At 37.6% G+C, this 19,442-nt stretch overlaps 1 protein-coding gene across 7 annotated transcripts; it reads left to right on the top strand.

Annotated features, from left to right (window-relative positions):
* The first annotated feature begins 421 nt into the window (after positions 1–421).
* Positions 422–19,209, top strand: tpd52 (tumor protein D52). 7 transcript variants are annotated; one of them, XM_039680796.2, is made up of 8 exons: positions 422–584; positions 13,522–13,634; positions 13,889–14,037; positions 14,286–14,387; positions 15,245–15,271; positions 16,746–16,787; positions 17,000–17,048; positions 17,128–19,209. In XM_039680796.2, the coding sequence occupies exons 1-8, from the start codon at positions 566–568 to the stop codon at positions 17,248–17,250; spliced, it is 624 nt and encodes a 207-aa protein (XP_039536730.1). In that variant the 5' UTR covers positions 422–565; the 3' UTR covers positions 17,251–19,209. The 7 variants fall into 7 exon arrangements, with proteins under 7 accessions (XP_039536730.1, XP_039536731.1, XP_039536732.1 ...); XM_039680793.2 differs by lacking the exon at positions 422–584 and adding an exon at positions 6,772–7,489; XM_039680797.2 differs by lacking the exon at positions 15,245–15,271 and having other exon boundaries at positions 423–584.
* The last annotated feature ends 233 nt before the right edge of the window (positions 19,210–19,442 follow it).

Genomic DNA, 19,442 nt, shown 5'->3' with positions numbered 1-19,442 from the left:
TATAACTGTTCTTCTCTTCTTCATAAAGAGAAAAGACAAAATTTTAAAAATTAAAAAATGACATACCTCTAGATTTTTTTTTTATTTTACTATGCAAATTTATTTAAAATGATTTGTAATAGATTCTACTCAATATTGTAATTATACGTAAATCACATTTTTTTTTATTATTTGTGTTAACATACCAATAACCTGCGAGGAAAAGAGCCAATTTTTTATTTATATTTAGCCAATTTTTAAAACGAATTGCCATAAATAAGAAATATAAAATTGTTATTTTCACATATATGTCATATCTAGTTTATTTAAGGTTATGTAATTAGCATAACAAATTATTTAGAATAAATGATCGTGGGGGCGCGCCAGGTGGGACTTCGTGCCCGTCTCTGTCTGTTTACATCTCTACGTGCTGTGCGTCATAACGTCACACGACCCCACCCCACCTCGCGTAGCAGCAGCCTAGAATGCAGTGGCAGCTTTGAGCTCAAATTTGCAAGATTGAAGTGGGAAAGCGGGACCGCAAGGATCAGAACAATTCACAACATAAAGAAGCCCCAAAGACAGTATGGAGGAAGCCGATCAAGGTAGATTCATTCTTTTGAGAACGTGACATGTTGGCACAGATTAGAAATGCAACAAAACTCAACTTTCAGAAGTTAGCTAGCTTGCTTATTAGCACAGCCAACAGCTGGTAATGGATGCTAGTGATTGTTTAATTTGGATGATTATGGGTAATGTGACAGTCAGTCAGGATACATATTTACCGGGATTTTACTCGTGGTATAGCATTTGTGCACATTTTCAATAGTTCGTTTGCATTTCTAATAATTAACTGTGTTTGTAAATACTGTTAAAACTTATTATGGAACTACCAGAACCATAGTCTCCCACTATCCAAATGTAAAACTTGATGTATTTTTGTAAATAAGGATGTTTGTGACTTTATTTAACTTGCGTGGGCTTAACTTGCTTGCAGCATCACTGAAACATATGTTTGCTGTAAACACCTGTTGTAAATATGCGGCTACTGGTGAACCTTCTCTTTTCATCTCTGTATTATTAGCCTATTTCCAATCTGCTCTCGTGCCAAATCCGTTAATTCAGTTAGTATATGAATGTCTTGCAGATCAACCGTCTTTCTATTTTAACTAATAACAATATAACCAGGGAAGTATAACGTTTAGAAAACAGTTTATGTTATCACTATTTTGATAGCTTTCTTCCTCTTCTTTATCATCTCATGTTTCTTATTCTCTTTATGGGATTTCATTCATATGCAGATTATGGACCTAGAAATTAGAACTTATTTTATGATGGTTAAGGTCAGATCATCAGCAGGATCATACTGTGTTTCAAATATACCTGACCATTATAAACTTTTAAGTAAGTTTTTTTTTTTTTTTGCAATGTGGTGGTCTGTTCCTTCTGATATGATCTGGGTATCTTGGGTTCCTGTTCGGCCACTGCATCATTGCATAAATAGTCAGCTAATGACAGTTTTTCTGCCGTGTGCTATTTTTCCAGCTCAAAGTGTTCTTAAATTATGTTCAGATGCCTGATGTTGAGGTTATCATCTGGCAGGAAATGTCATCTGCCAGACTAGTTGAGTCTAGTCTTTGGTATTTAGTGTAGTCCTAGACTGAATATCGGAATGGCATCTGTTTTGATGTAATATTTTACTAAAAAAACAAAACAAATATAGTCTATCAAGTATACCATTTGGAGAAAGACGCCCCCCCCCCCATTTTACTATTTATGATGATATTTTTGATCAGCACTGATACTTATTATTATAAATGCAAACTTTTGTGTAAAATATAATATAGCTATCTAATCTCTGTACAGCTTTCCCTCTGGAGATGCTTGAGCCTTTCCAAGCTTCTCAGGCCATATAATGCTATAATACAAACCCAAATGTTTCTCAAATCTTGTTCATATGAGCATAACAACAAGTCTTTTAATTTTGAAACAAAAAACAGATTCAAGACATTGCTCTTGTTTATAATAAAGGCATAGCAGATACAATGGACGTCACTAAAGGTCACATCGTGCTTTGTTTTCAAAGTCTTTTCTGACCCCTTGACCATCTTGTCTTCATCCCGGTCACCTGGTCTCCGCCCCACTCAGCCTGTTCTCTATCAACCCTCCTGAGCGTGAGTGTGTCAGTGAGCAGCCTTCCCGGGAGCCAAAGCCTTCCTGTCTGAATCTTCTGTTGCCCTCCCCTCATCTCTCACGCAGGGCAGCCATCTGCTCATTGCTTTTTTCGGCGTGCCCATGTCTTTTTTGCAGCTGGTGCCCATGGGCCGTTGTGCAATGTGACAAGCAAAGTGCTTGACAAAGCCTGAGATGTTTGTTTGTTTACCCTAGGTATACTGACCTTATGAGATTACTCCCATAATGTCATTTTATGAATGCTATCAAGTGCCAAGAACTCAAGTTAGTGATTTGCAGAGTGATTGTTGCAATAGTGAGTGTGAGTCATCAATGGAAGACCTTTCACCCAAGCTATGGTTAATCCTGTGGATTAGGACATTTGATCAACGCTGTCAAAATCAGAATATGTTTTTTAATTCATAGTTTGCCTCTGCAGTCACCAGTTGCTAGTTAGTAGATCTGCACACTGTTCTCCTTTTGCTGTCATGGCAACATAAGAAAATAAAAAAGATGAAAGACTAACAGAACTACAGGGAGGAATGAGGACGCTGCAATCAAATCTTCTATAGCCAGTCACTGTTGTTGCATTTGTTCTGTTATGAAATGCAGATTTTGCCTGAATCCCTTCGGTGGAGCATTCAGCAACTCAAGGTTGAAAGTTTACGTGATTGCCAAAAGCTAGCAGAGAATTCTTTTGATCTCATTGGTGGAAATTTCCACTCCTGGTGTTTGTTGGTGTGCTGCAGTTTTTAACTCTGTCCAGTCTGCATGTTATAGCTCCATCTTTTTTATGTAAGTTCATTGAAAACATCAGAACTCAAAGCAGAATGTTACATTCGTGATAACCTGAGTCTGGTGACAGGTCATTTCCGTGTTTTCATGCGAAGTTGAAATTCGCATGAAAACACGGAAATGAAGCATTTTTATTTTTTTATTTTAAAGAAGATTTTCCAGATATTGCCCCAAATACTCTCCTTGCTCTCTAAGGCTTGTAGATACATTTTTGTCATTCTTTTCTCTGTCTTTGTATGTGTGTACAGATGCATTAAACTATTGTTTAAAGTAAGATTTTTTTTTTATTATTTCAATTGATCAAAACTAACAATAGAGACGTTTACAATGATTTTTTTTTTTTGGTCTCTATAAACAATGTAAATTCAAATAAATGCTGCTCTTTGGAGTCGGACCTTCATCAAATAATCCTGAAAAAAAAAAAGTTTCAGTTTCCACAAAAATAAAAAAACCTTTTGTTCAATATTGATAATAAAAAATGTTTCTTGGGCACCAAATCAATATATTAGAATGCTATCTGAAGGATCATGTGATTGAAAATTGGAATAATGATGCTGAAAATTCAGCTTTGCCCTCATAGGAATAATACTATGATTTAGGCTAAGGCCTGTTCACACCAAGAATGATAACTAAAGATAACTATATTAGCGCCCACACCAGCCGATAATATCGTTCTGTTAATTCTACGCATGCTTGTCTGTCACTTTAAATGCTCAAGATAGAGTGGCAAAGTGATGATGTCACTTTGTAGGACAACTCGGAAGCTAGCTGCGCATGGGTTCCCTCGATCGAAAAGCTATTTTCCCCATAGACTTTTGGAAAATCGCAAAAAATAAGATCTGTGTTTAACAAAGAGTTGTGACCCTTACACGTTTTGTCTATCAAGATAATCTTTACAAGTGAGTCCAAAATGTATACATTTTGAAGCCTGTAAAAAGTTTTTTAAAAACACAAGCAGACACAATAAAGTTTAAAAAAAAACACAAGCAGGTTATAACTGTGTGTTCTATGTCATAGATCAAAACGTGAAAATATTTAGAGGCTTTGTTCACCACAGACCTTAATTCAGCCGATTTAGCAAAAACCCATTCAAAAATCCCATAGACTTTAGAGCGAGGGAACCGGGAGTGCTAAAATGCTAAATCACTTCCGCGTTTTGGCCAACAGTGACGTCGTAACTTCGGCACTCTATTACAGCAGGATGGATTCTGATTGGCTGCCACTGTTTTTTATCATTCATCAGCTGGATAAAAGCGTTTAGTTATTCCATCAATATTGTTTCTCTGTGTTATTGTTATAGCTGTGTGAACTCTGCTATTCTTTAATATTGAGAACGATTTTTAGAACTATATCTTTATAGTTATTTTCCTTGGCGTGAACTGGCCTTTAGTTGTGTCCATATGACTTGTGTACTGTATTCCAAGTCTTTTAGATTCTTCATATGATAGCTTTGGTGGAGAAACAGACCATAATATGTTTATTAAAAGTTAATGATACTTGGCCTAAATTGAACTTTTTTGGAGCTTAAAGGGTTAGTTCACCCAAAAAGGAAAATTCTGTCAGTATTTACTCACCCTCAAGTTGTTCCAAACCTCTGTGAGTTCATTTGTTCTGCTGAACACAAAGGAAGATATTTGGAAGAATGTTTTAATCAAACAGATCTCATTCCCCATTGACTACCATAGTATGCATTTTTGCCTACTATGGTAGTCAATGGGGAATGAAATCTTATAGACTAAAACATTCTTCCAAATATCTTCCTTTGTGTTCAGCAGAACAAATGAACTCACAGAGGTTTGGAACAACTTGAGGGTGAGTAAATACTGACAGAATTTTCATTTTTGGGTGAACTAACCCTTTAACAGCCCTCTTTCCCTGTACCACATGAGGATGAGTAAATCATGACATGATGTAATATAGGCTAGATTTTATGTGTGGGTTCATGTGCACTGTGTACGTCGCAAAAAGCTACAGAACAATGGCTTATGATTTTCGGTGGGCCTGAACATTATTGGCTCTTACTCTTTAAGACCGCCGAACCAATGGAATATATTTATATTATATACATTAATTGTAAAAGTGTTGTTATATTACAAAAAAATAATAATCTTTACTGAATTAACACATTTATTTGACTGGTAGACTGTTATCCGATTTTGCAATATCTTCCTGAAGCGTCTGTGTGAATTGGTTCACAGTTACACAGAGCCTTGAGGGACTCCACAAGTCATGGATGTCCACTCAGACTTATGGTCTCCTGGTTGTGTTATATTACATGACTGAGAGTTTTGGCCTAATAAAGGTGTGGACTAACATTGCACTGAGGGGAGAAAGTTAAGGCCTCGCTGTGACCCTCTATCCCTCTGAACTGACCCTCTTTCAGTCGTGTGAACCTTTAGTTTGTGTGTTGGTAGAAAATAATGCCTCTCACATACCATGTCAGTAATGTTTTAAACTAAAATGTCCTCCATTTTCCCATTAGTCATGCTTTTGACACTTCTTAAACCCTTTCAAGACATATAGTAAATAGTTCCCCCTTTCTACCACCATATAGGCTGCTAAACCTTTTCCATTTCCCGCCTTATTGCTTATGTCTGTCCAGGCTCCTAGAGTCGCACTCTGTCTGTCCCATGATTCTCGTTTGTCCCAATCACGGGATGCAATGTGCTTGGAATAACCCTGTAATTGATTAGAAGCTGTGGTTTATTATGTGCTTCAAATGTCCTCTTTGTTTCTTTACTGGGGTGTTTATGTTCTTGTGCTCTCCGACTTTAAATGCGAGTCATACGAGAGCCAGTTCAGAAGGGTTCCTGATGTTGAAGTGGCACGAGCCCATTGAAAGATGTATGAAAAGTCACGGGATTCCATGTCCATCCTATATTTGGCATTGTAAAGATCACTGCCACTCCATGTGGGGTCATGGATATGTTACTGGGCCTGAGGCAGAAGTTGGCATGTATCTAGTTAAATGTGTGCTGTTTAACAAAGAGTTTAGTCAAAACAAATGTGTAGTGTGATTATTTCTTATTTCCTCTTTTAAACAATACTTCTCATCCGTTTTTTAAAAAGTGGGATGTCGAGCATCTTGTTTCATTGAATATCTGTTATATTTCTGCTGTTTGTTTTACATTGTCATAGACAGGTCCTCCTAACATGAAGGTCGGGGCTTGTCACATGATCTGAAACTCTCCCACAATGCACCAGACCCCTGTAAAGCACATGAAAAAAGTATTTGTCTGAACTTGCTAACACATGCTGAAGTGTTAATGAAAATGTATTGTATTAGGTTTGTGTGAAAATGATTTGGCAAGCAAAGGAACATAAATTACATTTTTTCGATGATTGCATTCAAGTCTCTATTTGAACATCTGCAGGCTTTTGTTGTGCAATTTAGTCTGGATGGAAGCCAACAAGGACTTCGGTGAAAGGCAAATATCCGGGTACTAACCTGCACACGGTATTGCGGAGGCGTCAAGGTTCTGCCGTCCTAGACGTGTGAGGTGAATGTAGTTGGGGTGTTAATTGATTGACATCTGCACGTGTGTTTGTCACTGCTTGGCTCTTTTGTACTGTATATGAATATGTTGCTCACATATGATCGCAGCCGTTAGTAAACGACAACGATCCAATGATCCTATCAATTCCCAATGGACAAAATCAAGTTCTATCCTTTATTTTTGCTTGTTCGAGAAGCCTTTTCACTCTTTGCATGCCATGTTATGTTTTCCACTGTCTTCCACAGTTTCATAAGACCTATAAAATCTGCATTCCTCGATATAATGCTTCATGGATGGAGTCTGCAGTATAATGGTGCCGAAGACTCAGGAGTGTCCATCAAACCATAAAGGTTGAATCCACTGCGCTTGGCTGAATCCATTTCAGTGTGTAGCTAATGGTTTGTGCAGCTGGTGTGTATCTGAAGTGATGCGGAGGCTCTTTGTGATGGATTAGGGCTGTAATCTGGGCCACCGCAGATTACAGCTTCTTTTCGTGGGCTTTCCCCGGAGTCATGTGACCAGGGGACAAATGGCTCTTCATTTCTCGTGGATGTGGATAAATGGAGTGGGCTGAGCATGAGAAAGCTGACGACGATGGCGATCGCTTTTTTCAGACCTTGAGAATCTGGCATTTTTACAGGATTGTCAACAATCCCTATAAGGACAGTTGAGATTACAGCTGGGAGTGTCGGCTCGTGACGGAAATAGATTGCTCTGGAGAGGTAACTTATTAACGTGCTGCCGTCGTCGTCTTGTGCTGGACGTCATGTGAGCCTGCGGCTTCCCTGCAGGATCCGCAACACACACTTCTGCTCGCAACCATAGCTAGCAAATAGGACAATCGGCACAGTGATCCTCACGCTCAGTCACATCACATGCAATCACTTAGTGTCCAGGGAGCTTCCTGTTCACGGGCAGCATGGAGGAACCTGTCGAGGAGTACACGTCTCCGTTCAACTTTGAGCAGGGATTGAACACTAGCTACCTCTACCTGTCACCCAAAGAGAGTTTCACTCCCCCTGGCTCACCCGTACCATCGCTCAGAGGTAACTGTGTTTGTTCAGGTGCTGTGTGTGTGTTTAGGTGTGGACTGTTTTTTGTCAGTGTAACAGTGTGAGACAAGCAGTGTTATGGAGAGAGAGAGACAAAGAATGTTATTAAAAGTACATAAGAGCCCTCTTCCTGTCAATTGCTGATGTTTTGGAGAAGCTCAGCCATCAGGAGCAGGTGCTGTTCATGTTGGCCGTCGGGTTGCAGAATAACTCCCAAACACCGGGATAGTGCGGTCTGAGGAAGTGCCATCTCTATTAACCATTCACTCTAGTATTCTGTAATATTTATTGTTTCTTCCCTGAGATCCACTCATAGTGGTTGGTTGTAATTTGTTTGTGCCTAAAACACATTTTAGTCATACTTAGTGCATTTTTTCATGCAATTGTATGCTGTTGTTGGAATAAAATAAAATAAATGTGTGTATGTTTGAAATTTGAATTTTGATGTGCTATTTTCTTCCCTTCAGATAAGGAAATATCAGACTGAATAAATCAGGGAACGTGTTCAAAATAAAACCAGTTCCTCATTTTTTTATCATTGGGGTCCTGTAGGATGCAGATCTGAGAGTGATCTAATGAAATGGCGTATGTATGACACGCCAATTCGTATTTCCATTGCGTTTATGAACGCCGTTGACTTAATGTTACATTACTGTATATAAATATGACCTACCCCAACCCCGTCCCTAAACCTACCCATCACTGGGATTAATACCATTTGAGTCTTCCCTATCATCCTAGGAAAAAAAAATATCGTATAACATTTTGCTTCGTTTCACACGGATATTTAACGGCGTGTAAATGCACGCGGAATCACTTGGACATTTAACGGCGTAGACATACGCATACACGCAGATAGCTCAAAATGCGTATAGATAACACGCTACTTGACTTGAGAGTGGCGTGTATGTTTACGCAAAAGCTTGATGTCATGTTGGGTGGTGCTACACACATCCAGGAACGGCACAGAGTATGGTGAACTTGCTTACACATAATAGTCTGTTTTTAGTCGGTGCTTAAAGGTATACTTCACCCAAAAATAAAAAAATTCCATGCGTTATTGTGTTCACATGAACCGCGTCAGAGACTTATTGTTGAATAAATTTATTTTATTTTTATTTATTTTTTTGTGCACAAAAAAGTATTCTTGTCACTTTATAACCTTAAAGTTAAACCACTGTAGTCACATGGATTATATTAATGATGTCTTTACTACCATTCTGGGCCTTGAATGTGGTTTCTGTTTCTGTCTATGGCCTCGCACTGAGATTGGGTGTGTCAAGGTTTTGATCACTCATTAAGCCTCACTGATGTGTAAATGTGGACATTCGTGTGCAGATTTGATTTTAAATGTTCATTCTGCACTAAGGATGAAGTTTTAAGTTTTGAAAATACAGAATGGTTTCTAGTGATGCACAGATATACAATATCAATACAATATTAAAATTAGATTCCGTTTTGTCTAAATGAGTTCCAACATTAAAAACTATATATAAATTGTTTCATATCATACAAGTGAATTTATGCATCACAACATTATAATGTACAGTCACAATGCCATTACACTTAATACATTTAACGATTTACTTTAAGCGATTGTTCAATGTCGACAAAGGTAATCTTAATGTAAATTAGAAATTAGCATTCACAATAAAAGAAAAGAAAAACGCTATTATGGACGTTTACTGTTATAATGATGTTATAACAGTACCGTTATAACATAACAAATGATGTTACTGTTATAATGTCTCTATATGAAATCATATTACACTAAACCATTTTATTAAAAAAAAATAAAAATTACTTCACCATTTTTTAAAACTATGTTATTGCATTAACTAAGACAAGTTGATGCATCCATCTCTCGTCTCAGTGCGTGTACTCAATCGCTCTGATGCGCGAGACACTTTGACAGCATTTAACTTAGCCCAGTTCATTCATTAGGATCCAAGCAGAGAAGAATTTAAAAACAGTTACACGAGTATCCACTCCCCCTCTCACTCTCCGGAGTGACGATATTACTGCACCGAGTCCATATATGTATATGGGCCGAGTCGAAGTGCTCCAAAGCAAAGCATAGTTATCCACTTTACACACTTAGAATTATTTTATGTCACCGTCCTTGGTCGAGCTACTCTACTCGTGTAACTTTATTTAAATAGGGAACACGTGGAGGTGTTTGGTCGCTTCTCTACTTGGCCCCTATTGAATGAACTGCGCTAGTTAAGTGCTATTAAAGTGTCTCGCACGCCAGAGCGTTTGAGTGCACGCACTGAGACAAGAGTTATGCATCAACTCGTCTTAGTTAAGGGAATAACAGTTCAATATGAAAAATGGTGGAGGATCACTTTAACAAACATTGACTAAATTAACAGGACTCAAATGACAAACGCTTAACTGGTCAGTACAGTAAAACTGTATCTATAAATTATTCCGTGACCAGCAGTGTTCCTATAATTCAGTTAAGATTTTAATCCCTAAATGGAAGAGCAGTGAGCAATTGGTTAACAAAGTACAAGTGTGTTTACACAGGGCCCTCAATCTCATTAAAACAAGGTCATTGATCAAGCCTGTGAACCATCATGGCACATCAGGGTTGGAAATACTTCTTTTATATGGTGATTCGTGAGATGGCAGCCTTTCGTAATCTTGTTATTTCAGATCTGGAAAGCCACATGTGGAGAAATCGATTCAACTCGAGGACAGATATTAATGTTGAGCCACAAATGTATTAAACAGGAATTGTGATGGTAAAGCTGGTGATGAAATCAGGGATTTCTGAACAAATCTGAAATGAGTTAATTACAGCTTGTGTTAGGGGTTAGAAAGAATTGAATTACTTTCTTTTTAATGTCCTCCGTGATTTCGTTTATCTAGTTTTTCCCACCACTTCAAGATAATGAGGCCATTTTTAAGCCAGTTTGTCGTGACTTTACAAAAGGTATTTCTAACATTAAAAAACAGTTTCTATAAAGGTAATAGAAGTTGAGATCTAGAAAGTTAAACTGATATGATCTTGCATGAAAAAGAGTGTGTGAAAGTGTGTATAATAGGTAGTACTTTGTGTTTTTTGCTTAGAATTCCTTTGGAGGAATGAGCCCCCATTGTTGTTCGCATCAAACCGGTTTATGCTGCAAAACAACTCTATAGTTTAATCTTTCACCTTGAATGCTTTCATGCAGTGCTCATCCCTGCTCAAATTCAGTATGAAGTTCAGCCATTGGTTAGTCATAATTACTGTGCAAGTGATGTCATATCACGTGAGTCCTTCTGTAAACCACTCAACTGTTTCAAATCGACTGTTGAACTAGGATGACATCGTCAATATTACTTTCCCATGATGAATGAACGTGACACCAACGTCAGTGCGCCAGTGTGTAACTCAGAGCGTACTATAACTGTCGGCAGATGTAGTTTCAAAAGAATTGTGTTTTGAGAGAAAATGGTGTATTTGATAGACATTGTGTATGTAAGTGAACATAGAAGGTGGGAAAAGACTTTAATTTATTCAAACTGAAAATTACTGCTGCTAATTTAGGAACGTTCACCCTCCCACTTAGCCAAAACTTGTATGATCTGTATTTAATTCATCCTGTTCAGATTAGTAAGAAAGTAACCAGTTCATATAATCATTGTTCGGTGCATTTCAATAACGTTCTGTTAATAATTATATTATATTATTTGCTTTGTACCAAAGTATGGTTAAGAATACTTTCCTACTAGCATCAAGTCGCAAAAGTCTTGTTAAACTTACCATACACATATGCATATATTCTCCTCACTTCTGTTTCTAATTACCTCTGTGTTGAGTTCAAGAGGGAGGTCTGCCTACCAGTTTTTCCAGAAATACCAAACAAGCTGCCTACAAATGAGTTGCACACCTTCCTCATGTGATGCAACTTTACATGCAGTTTCTTCCTCAAAACACGTTTCAAACCTCCCAGCTGCAAGCTGAGACCTGAATCTCTTATTTGACCTTTAGGCATAAAATGTGGTCCATCAAATGGAAATGGAAATGAAAAGCAAGCTTTGAATTAAATTTTTTGGTCAACTAACACAAATACTCTACTTTTAATGTCTGGGATCAGTGTTTAACAAAGTGAATGGTCTTATCAGGTAATTTTGTTAATCCAATAATTATGTAAATCACAAAAACACTGATTTGTCTAAATAAGAAAACGCATCAGCTGATAACATTACAGTCAAGTCGCCTTTATTTATATAGTGCTTTTTACAATACAGATTGTATCAAAGCAGCTTCACAGTGATAACATGAAAATAATACAACACAGATCAATAATATTGTTGACTATAAAGTGGTCCCAACTAAGCAAGCCAAAAGCCAAGGAAACAGTGGCAAGGAACCAAAACTCCCATCAGGTGATTGAATGGAGAAAAAACCTTGGGAGAACCCAGGCTCAGTCGGGGGCCAGTGCTCCTCTGGCCAACAAATGAACAGAGATTACAAAACAAATTGGATCGAAACATTAAGAGTATTTGTCAATTTCCATCTGTTTGTAAGTCGAAGTAATCGGTGTCGAGACGAGTTGTTGAGGATCAGTGCCGATGGCTGTCGTGTCGATGAGGCCGGCACTTAAGGATGAGTCGGGATGGGTTCCGGCATAGGTCCACCATAGAGGGTCCCTCGGGATAAACTGAGAGACTAATATTAGCGTAGACGCCATCCTTACCAAGTACATCAGGATTTATGGGACATGTTCCCAGTTCCGGCTAATCTAAACTATCCTGCCTAATTTTGAATTAAGGAAGTCTATAGTGTGTTATGTGTATGCTAGGCCAAAGACATGTGTTTTTAGTCTATATTTGAACTGACAGAGTGTGTCTGCTTCCCGGACAATTTTAGGAAGATTGTTCCAGAGTTTGGGTGCTAAATAGGAAAAGGATCTACCACCTGCAGTCGATTTCGATATTCTAGGTATTATCAGTGAACAGTGAACTATACAGTGTACTAGTGCAGATCTATTCATTCAGGGCTGTCATATTTTTTTCAGTTTGATTGACAGTGTGCTTTTCTTCCTAGTTATAAGCCCACTGAATAGTGTCATCCAGGAGTTTTATTATATATTTAGTATTTCCATTGCATGGGCTGTCAGTGAAGACATCAAAGTACATCTTCTAAACATGTGTGAGCCCTTGGGTGGGTGTCCATCACATGACAAGCACCTTATAAAGTTTTAAAGTACTTTGACACATGACTTCTCTCTGCCCTCCTCATCTTCCTTTATGTTTTTCTTTCGCCTGATGTCTGACACAATCGCTAAATCAGAACCAGAATCTTCCTACCATTCACCACTGAGCTAACAGGACTTCAGGACACTCAGGACAGTTCAACTTAAAGTGAACTAAAACTTACTTGATGCTAAAATTCATATCACAAAGAATCAGTTGAATATGTTTATGGAACTTCTAATTGTTTTACCATACGAAAGCTCATTTATGCATCAGAATACAAAAGTACAAAGGTGATGCCAGTCACAAATTAATGTAACTTTATATTAATTAAAAATAATGACTATTTCTTGTAATTGTTTGTAACTTAATATCTCACAATGTGACTATTGTAATTGCGACTTTTTTCTTGGAATTGTAAATTCACATATCGGAGTGTAATTTTATTTCCTGTAATGTGACTTTCTCATTATTGTAACTAAAATCACATTATGACTTTCTTGTAATTGTAACATAGTTAGAACTATATCTCAGTGTGTAATTTTATTTCCTGTAAATGCGACTTTTCTCATATTGTTATTTTAAATCTCATAGTGTGGTTTTATTTCTTATAAAGTGACTTTTCCTCATCTCAGCGTGATTTTATTTCTCGTAATTGTAATTTTATCTCACAGTGTGACTTTCTAACTGTAACTTTTTTCATTATTGTAACTTTTTTCTTTACAGTGTGACATATAAAGTGTCTCACCATTGTCCTTTGTGGAGTTCAAACCTGCAGCCTTTTCTAAGGCCAACAATTTAAAAATATTTAATAGCTCATATCTTTGTTTTTGTAGGGAACCAGAGGCCAGACTTCATCCCAGAAGTAGGCGAAGATGCAGTGGATGCAGTGCCCTGCACAGCCCTAACTGAGAAAGAGCAAGCAGATCTCTGCAGTGAACTAGCTAAGGTCGATTCAAGCATTCAGTTTACTTAGATTTCAACATCTCTGCAGCCATTCACTGCCTGAGATTCTCTCAGGACCAAGTGTGACTGATTCTCAAGGCTAAACTCATTTTGCAATGCCTACTCTCTTCACTATTTTGTCTTGTAGTTGGAGCAGCCTCTAATAGATAAGCTATATCAGTGATTTTTGGGAGTCTTACTACATTTTTATTTATATCTTCCATGTCGGATGAATTTTTCTGTCCTGTTTCCCTACAGGTGGAAGATGAGATCCAGACTCTTTCTCAGGTGCTGGCAGCCAAGGAGAAGCAGGTGGCGGAGATCAAGCGGAAGCTAGGCATCACTCCACTCAACGAGTTTAAACAGAACCTGAGCAAAGGCTGGCAGGAAGTCACTACCTCCACTGCGTACGTGCCCTCACTCGCCTCAGGCATCTGCGTGCCGCCCGCCGCCTCTCGTACTGCTGCTGCGGAGCGGCTCCATCTGTCAATGCTTCTGTGCATTCACACTTGCTATTTGACTGAATTACATTAAAGAAGTACAGTTGTGAACATTATGACTTAACTAGCTCGCTCCAGCTGTTAGAAAGACATGATCTGTTTTTTTATGGTTGCGTTGTGCTGTTGGTAACATTTTTTCTACATGTCCTGGACAGGTATAAGAAGACCTCAGAGACCTTGTCCCAAGTGGGTCAGAAGGCAACGACAGCGTTCTCCAGCGTGGGCTCAGCCATTACCAGAAAGCTGGAGGACGTAAGGTGAGAACGGAAATTTGAAATCCTTGTCTAAGTTATCATCATTTGATTTAATTATCCCTTGTACCCTTTTGACCTAGTAACAAATGAATGAACACTCACTAATAACTACTAATATTGTCTGTTCTAAACCACTTTTGTTACGTTCACACAGCATGAGATAACGTTCATCACTCCTGTTCGGAGTTTCAGAGTTATTTTATGAGAAAAAGTAAAGGGGAATGGGACTACTTGAAGTAGTCAAAAGTCCAGTTTGGGAGGTTATGTGGTCAGAGACTGAGACACAACTCCTGTTAAATGCTGGGTGGAGTTTTTGACCTGACCTGAGGACGAGTTGTAGAAGTTTTCAAAAATTTCACAAAATTGAATCTTTAAATATTGAAAGTCTGTGTAACCAAAACCTTGATACTTTTATTCTAAAAGAAACATACATTTTGCTCATCAAGTATGGTAAACTCAGCTTCCATTATCTTTAAGGACTCAATTGAACATCTTAGTATGTGCTTTATTTATCTGTCAGTGTGTTTACAAGCATTATTTGAGACAATAGAAACTTGAATTCAATTATCGGATCTGCTTCATCTGTGTGAACGTGGCCATTGTGGTAACCACTTTTACATACATGTTTAAGTCTTTAGCATAACACTAATGGACAAAATGGCAAAGGACTGAATTTTTCACCCACACACTGGAATTACCAAAATTGAGGTAGAATAAAACCATTAACCATAGACACCCACCTCATACACTGAAGTCAAAGGAATTGACATGCGCTCAATTTCACCATCTTACGACACTCTTGCTGCAACGCTGGCAACATTGTTAACTGTTTTAGCTAATGACACCTCTGCCATTTACAGATTACAGTCATTTTCCAATTCTTTTGGGTAAGACTGTTTACAGAGGCTTCAAACAAAAGCCGGTTATTTTGGCTGCTACACCTCTTCGTAGTGTGATGAATGGTTTTATGGTGTGGCATGCAGTTAGAGGTAGTGCTAGTCTCCCATTTCTTCTCCTGCATGTTTCAACATTGCATGCATACTTTGTCTTCTCAAACCTTTACTTTAAAGGGTTAGTTCACCTAAAAATCAAAAAACGTGTCCTCAATTACTCACCCTCATGTCGTTCCAAACCCGTTAGACTTTGGTTCATCTTCGAAAACAAATGAAGATATTTAAGTTAAATCTGAGCGATTGAAAGTCCACACAAGTGCCATTTTTGTTGCAACTTAAGAGATCGTTAACCGAATCTATATGAATCGAGTGGTTTAGCCCAAATGTTCTGTGAAAAATTTAGGCTTTTATTCACATAATGAAAGTTTTATGTGAATGAAAGCATAAAATCAATCTGCTCATCAAATAAAGTGATCTCATCTCCTCAGAAAATTTGGACTAAACCACTTTGTTCATCATCTATTTATGAACGTTTTGTGGCATCAAAGTGGTAGTTGCTTGAACTGTCAATGGAGGGACAGAAATCTTTCAGATTTCTTAAAAATATCTTTATTTATGTTTTAAAGATGAACAAAAGTGTAAAAATTTGCTTTATAAAGTAAACTCGGCCAAGTCATTTTTTGAGTGAACTAACCCTTTAGTTTAGTGCATAAATGTGTCATGTACATCATTCCATATTACTGTTTTTCTTCTGCTGAACACAAAAGGATACATTTTGAAGAACTGTCTTAGTCCATACAATGAAATTCACTAGTTCCATAAGATAATTTTTCAAAATATCTTCTTTTGTGTTCAGCAAAGAAAAACAGCCAAGTTCGGAGTAAAAATGACAATATTCACTTTTTTTTTTTTAACTATTCTTGTAACAAAAAAAGTAACAAAAAAAGTACCAGTAATTATGCTTTTTTTTAATAGATCTTGTCATCAAAGAAAGAATAAATAGAAGTCAATAAGATGATTTCCCATCAGTCTGCTTTCTGTCTAAAAGGCAGCACCGTATGGCATTCTTCATTGTGTATGTGCTCATATCCCACACGAATCTATCACTCCTCTTGCTGTCGCTCTGCTAAACAAATCATCCCCTCTGACAGTGATGCAGTCATGTTAAAACCCTTTTTATTCCCTGCTAATTCCCTCACACACCCTGTTCATCCAAACTGGGCTTCCCAGCTGTGGTGTGAATCCGAGTCAATGATAGCGGTAATAAAGTCTTAAACCCCTCATGGATTAAAGCCTTATTCTCTTACTCAATTTCACGCAGCATGAAGGGCTGAGGTGTTTTTTTTTTCATGCTGATTATAAACTCAGACATGTGTAGGTGCATGACTTTATTTCCCCTCTTGTAATGCGTCTAATACTCACAGCTTTAGCTAACTCCTATTTGCTCTTCTTTGCTGCTGACGGATAGTATACGGTCCATACAGCACTCGGCTAGTATGCCAGTGATGAGGTAAGGAGCCGTTCTGGCAGACTAATACAATCCTCTGTATTTTACAGGAATACCTGATTCTGATTGGCCAGTTGTGGCATTCTTTGGATTTTGTGCATTTCATTAGGATTTAGAGCACAGCCATGGTTGATATACTGATATACTTTTCCATATTGATTTTAAAGTGTGAAGATTCAGTCTGTTTTAGTTTATCATTATCACGTCTCTTGCAGGAACACACCCACCTTCAAGTCATTTGAGGAGAAAGTGGAAACCTTAAAGGTGAAGGATAATATCAACACTGTGTATGTGCTGTGAGTTGAAAATGTGGAAAAACCCAGTCTCATTTCTGACTTTGCAGACTAAGATGAGCCCGACGGCATCGACAGGCGATATCGAAGAGGTTTCAGACTCCACACCTGACGGAGAGCCCGTGGTTGAACAGCCAGTGGGAACGTTTCTACCAGATCAACAAGCAGACTGAGGATCTAGCCTCAAATGCTCCTCTCTGTTTACCTCCTTCTACTTCACAGCATAGTTAGTGAGCTTTGCTTTGTGGCCATTTTTTTTGTCTACTGGAGTCTGGTTCATCTCCAGACGGGACGTGGTAGTCCTACACTGGAGCAGATGTGTCGGGAGTGTGAGATGAATGTTCAGGCTGTCCTTCAAAGGTCCCTTTTGAAGAAAATCTCCTGAAGTCATTATAAAAGATTGAAATATAAAATTGAATCTGATTTTCCTTATTCGTGTACATTTTCTGCAACACATCCAACTACTTAAAATGACCAACCAAATTGACCAAATTTCATTGTCTGTATAGTTATTTTTCCATTTTAAAACAAATGCCAAAAATGCAGAACATGAGTTATGTCTCTAAGTGTGTACTTTAAACAAAAAGATTTTGCATAGTGAGTATGTGTATTACTTTAATACAAAATATGATCAAATAGTGACGTTACAATATTTCATTAATCTTTTGCTTTACATTGGATTCTAGTTTTAGAGAGTTTGTGTCATAAAATGAGCATACTTGTGTGCTTTTTGACTGTATTTCCGTAGCGTTAGGATAGTCACACCACTGAGACCCCAGTGCCTTTTGTTGCTAAAGATGAGGTGATTTAAAGGGATAGTTCGCCCAGAAATTAAAATCATTTACTCCCCCTTTAAGTTGTTCCATACATTTTTGCTGGACACAAAAGATATTTTGAAGAACATGAGTAACCAAACACTGATTCTATAGTATGGAAGAAAATAAAATAAAAAATACTATGGAAGTCAATGGGGTCCATCAACTCTTTGGCTTCTGACATTCTTCAAAATATCTTTTGTGTTTTGCAGAAAACTAAAAATCACACTGGTTTGGAACAACTACAGGTTTTCCAAACAACAAGTTTGGAGTAAATGATGGCAGAATTTGTCCTTTTCAGTTATACTATCCCTTTAATCCCACTTTGAGGGTGTTTCTGATGGCTTTGTAATCGGACCACTGCTGTAGTTTTTTTCAGATGGGATAGATATTAGTCTCCTAGACTATATGACAGCTCTTCCCTGTTGTTTTAAACTGTCCAATGCAGCCAAAAATATGTGTTGATATAAAATTATTAGCTTTAGATCCAGTGCAATGACGTAATATTTCCAAGCACTAATTCCAGTATTGTTAATGGATCTGCTTACACTAATGCCTGCTGTCAAATTCTTGAACTACACATTAAGTTGTTATAGGTTAAATAAAGGTATATTTTTATTGATATATTTTGAGTTTGTAGATATTAAGTCAAATGTATGATTATAGTTAGGTGCAGGGGCTGCTGCATGTGGTACTTAACTGTTTTTTGTTGTACTTATCGTTGTTGCATTCAAAGCAGATGCATTAATATCATTCTTGGCTCTTAATTTGAATGTACTTTTGTACTTTCATATTTCTTGCATTTTGCTTTGATATATAGAGAGAAACAAATGTTTAATGCTTGCTGCTATGCTGTTGCTATATATATATATATATATATATATATATGAATTTAGACGTTTACAGAGGTTTAAGTTTTTGATCTATCAGTCTAGATCTGATAGTGATATCCTATATATGAAAATAGTCAACAGCAATCTGTTTAAAACAATGTTTGTGTGTTTTGTGTTGCGACTTGCTAGATGGAGGTTGGAAATCTCCAGTGCGACCAAAAATGTTTTAATGTGTCCCCTTCCGCCTCACTAATGTCATACTGTTGTTCAGGTGTTGTATGTTTCCGCTTTGCTCACGTCCTTTTGAATATGGATGTTGCTTTTTACTGAATGTCGCTAATTGGCATTTGTTTTGGGTAGCAGTTGTATTTGAATATGCTATTGTTCATTTAAAATTAGCACCCTGAAAGACTAGATTTACTTTAATATAAGCAATTTGTTCCTTGTTCCTTATGTCCGATGCATAATAAAGCACATCACACACCGTCTTTGTCCAGCAGTCATTCTTTGAAATGTTGCAGTTACCCAATGCAGCTGCACTACTGCTACAGAACACTAGATGGCACCGTCATGTTTACTTTCTCAAGGTGACCAATGTCAAAAGATCTGTAATAAAATTATGGTTTTGGCTGTGAAGTATTAAAAGGTTAGTTCACTTTGAAATTAGTTTTTGATATGTTTTAGCTTACCTCAAGGGTCTACATCACACATTGTTAC

This window comes from Pimephales promelas, chromosome 18, assembly GCF_988280905.1.
Source record: "Pimephales promelas chromosome 18, fPimPro1.hap1.1, whole genome shotgun sequence".
Lineage (NCBI taxonomy): Eukaryota > Metazoa > Chordata > Actinopteri > Cypriniformes > Leuciscidae > Pimephales > Pimephales promelas.
Note: the sequence above shows the minus strand (reverse complement) of the source record. Positions and strands in the feature narration are given on the sequence as shown.

Bases quoted from the DNA above. Each gene is read 5' to 3' on its own strand.
- tpd52 (XM_039680793.2), top strand. From the start codon at position 7,363: ATGGAGGAACCTGTCGAGGAGTACACGTCTCCGTTCAACTTTGAGCAG. The intron at 13,635-13,888 runs GTCGATTCAAGC...GTTTCCCTACAG, and splicing joins TCTGCAGTGAACTAGCTAAG to GTGGAAGATGAGATCCAGAC. The intron at 17,049-17,127 runs GTGAAGGATAAT...CTGACTTTGCAG, and splicing joins AGAAAGTGGAAACCTTAAAG to ACTAAGATGAGCCCGACGGC.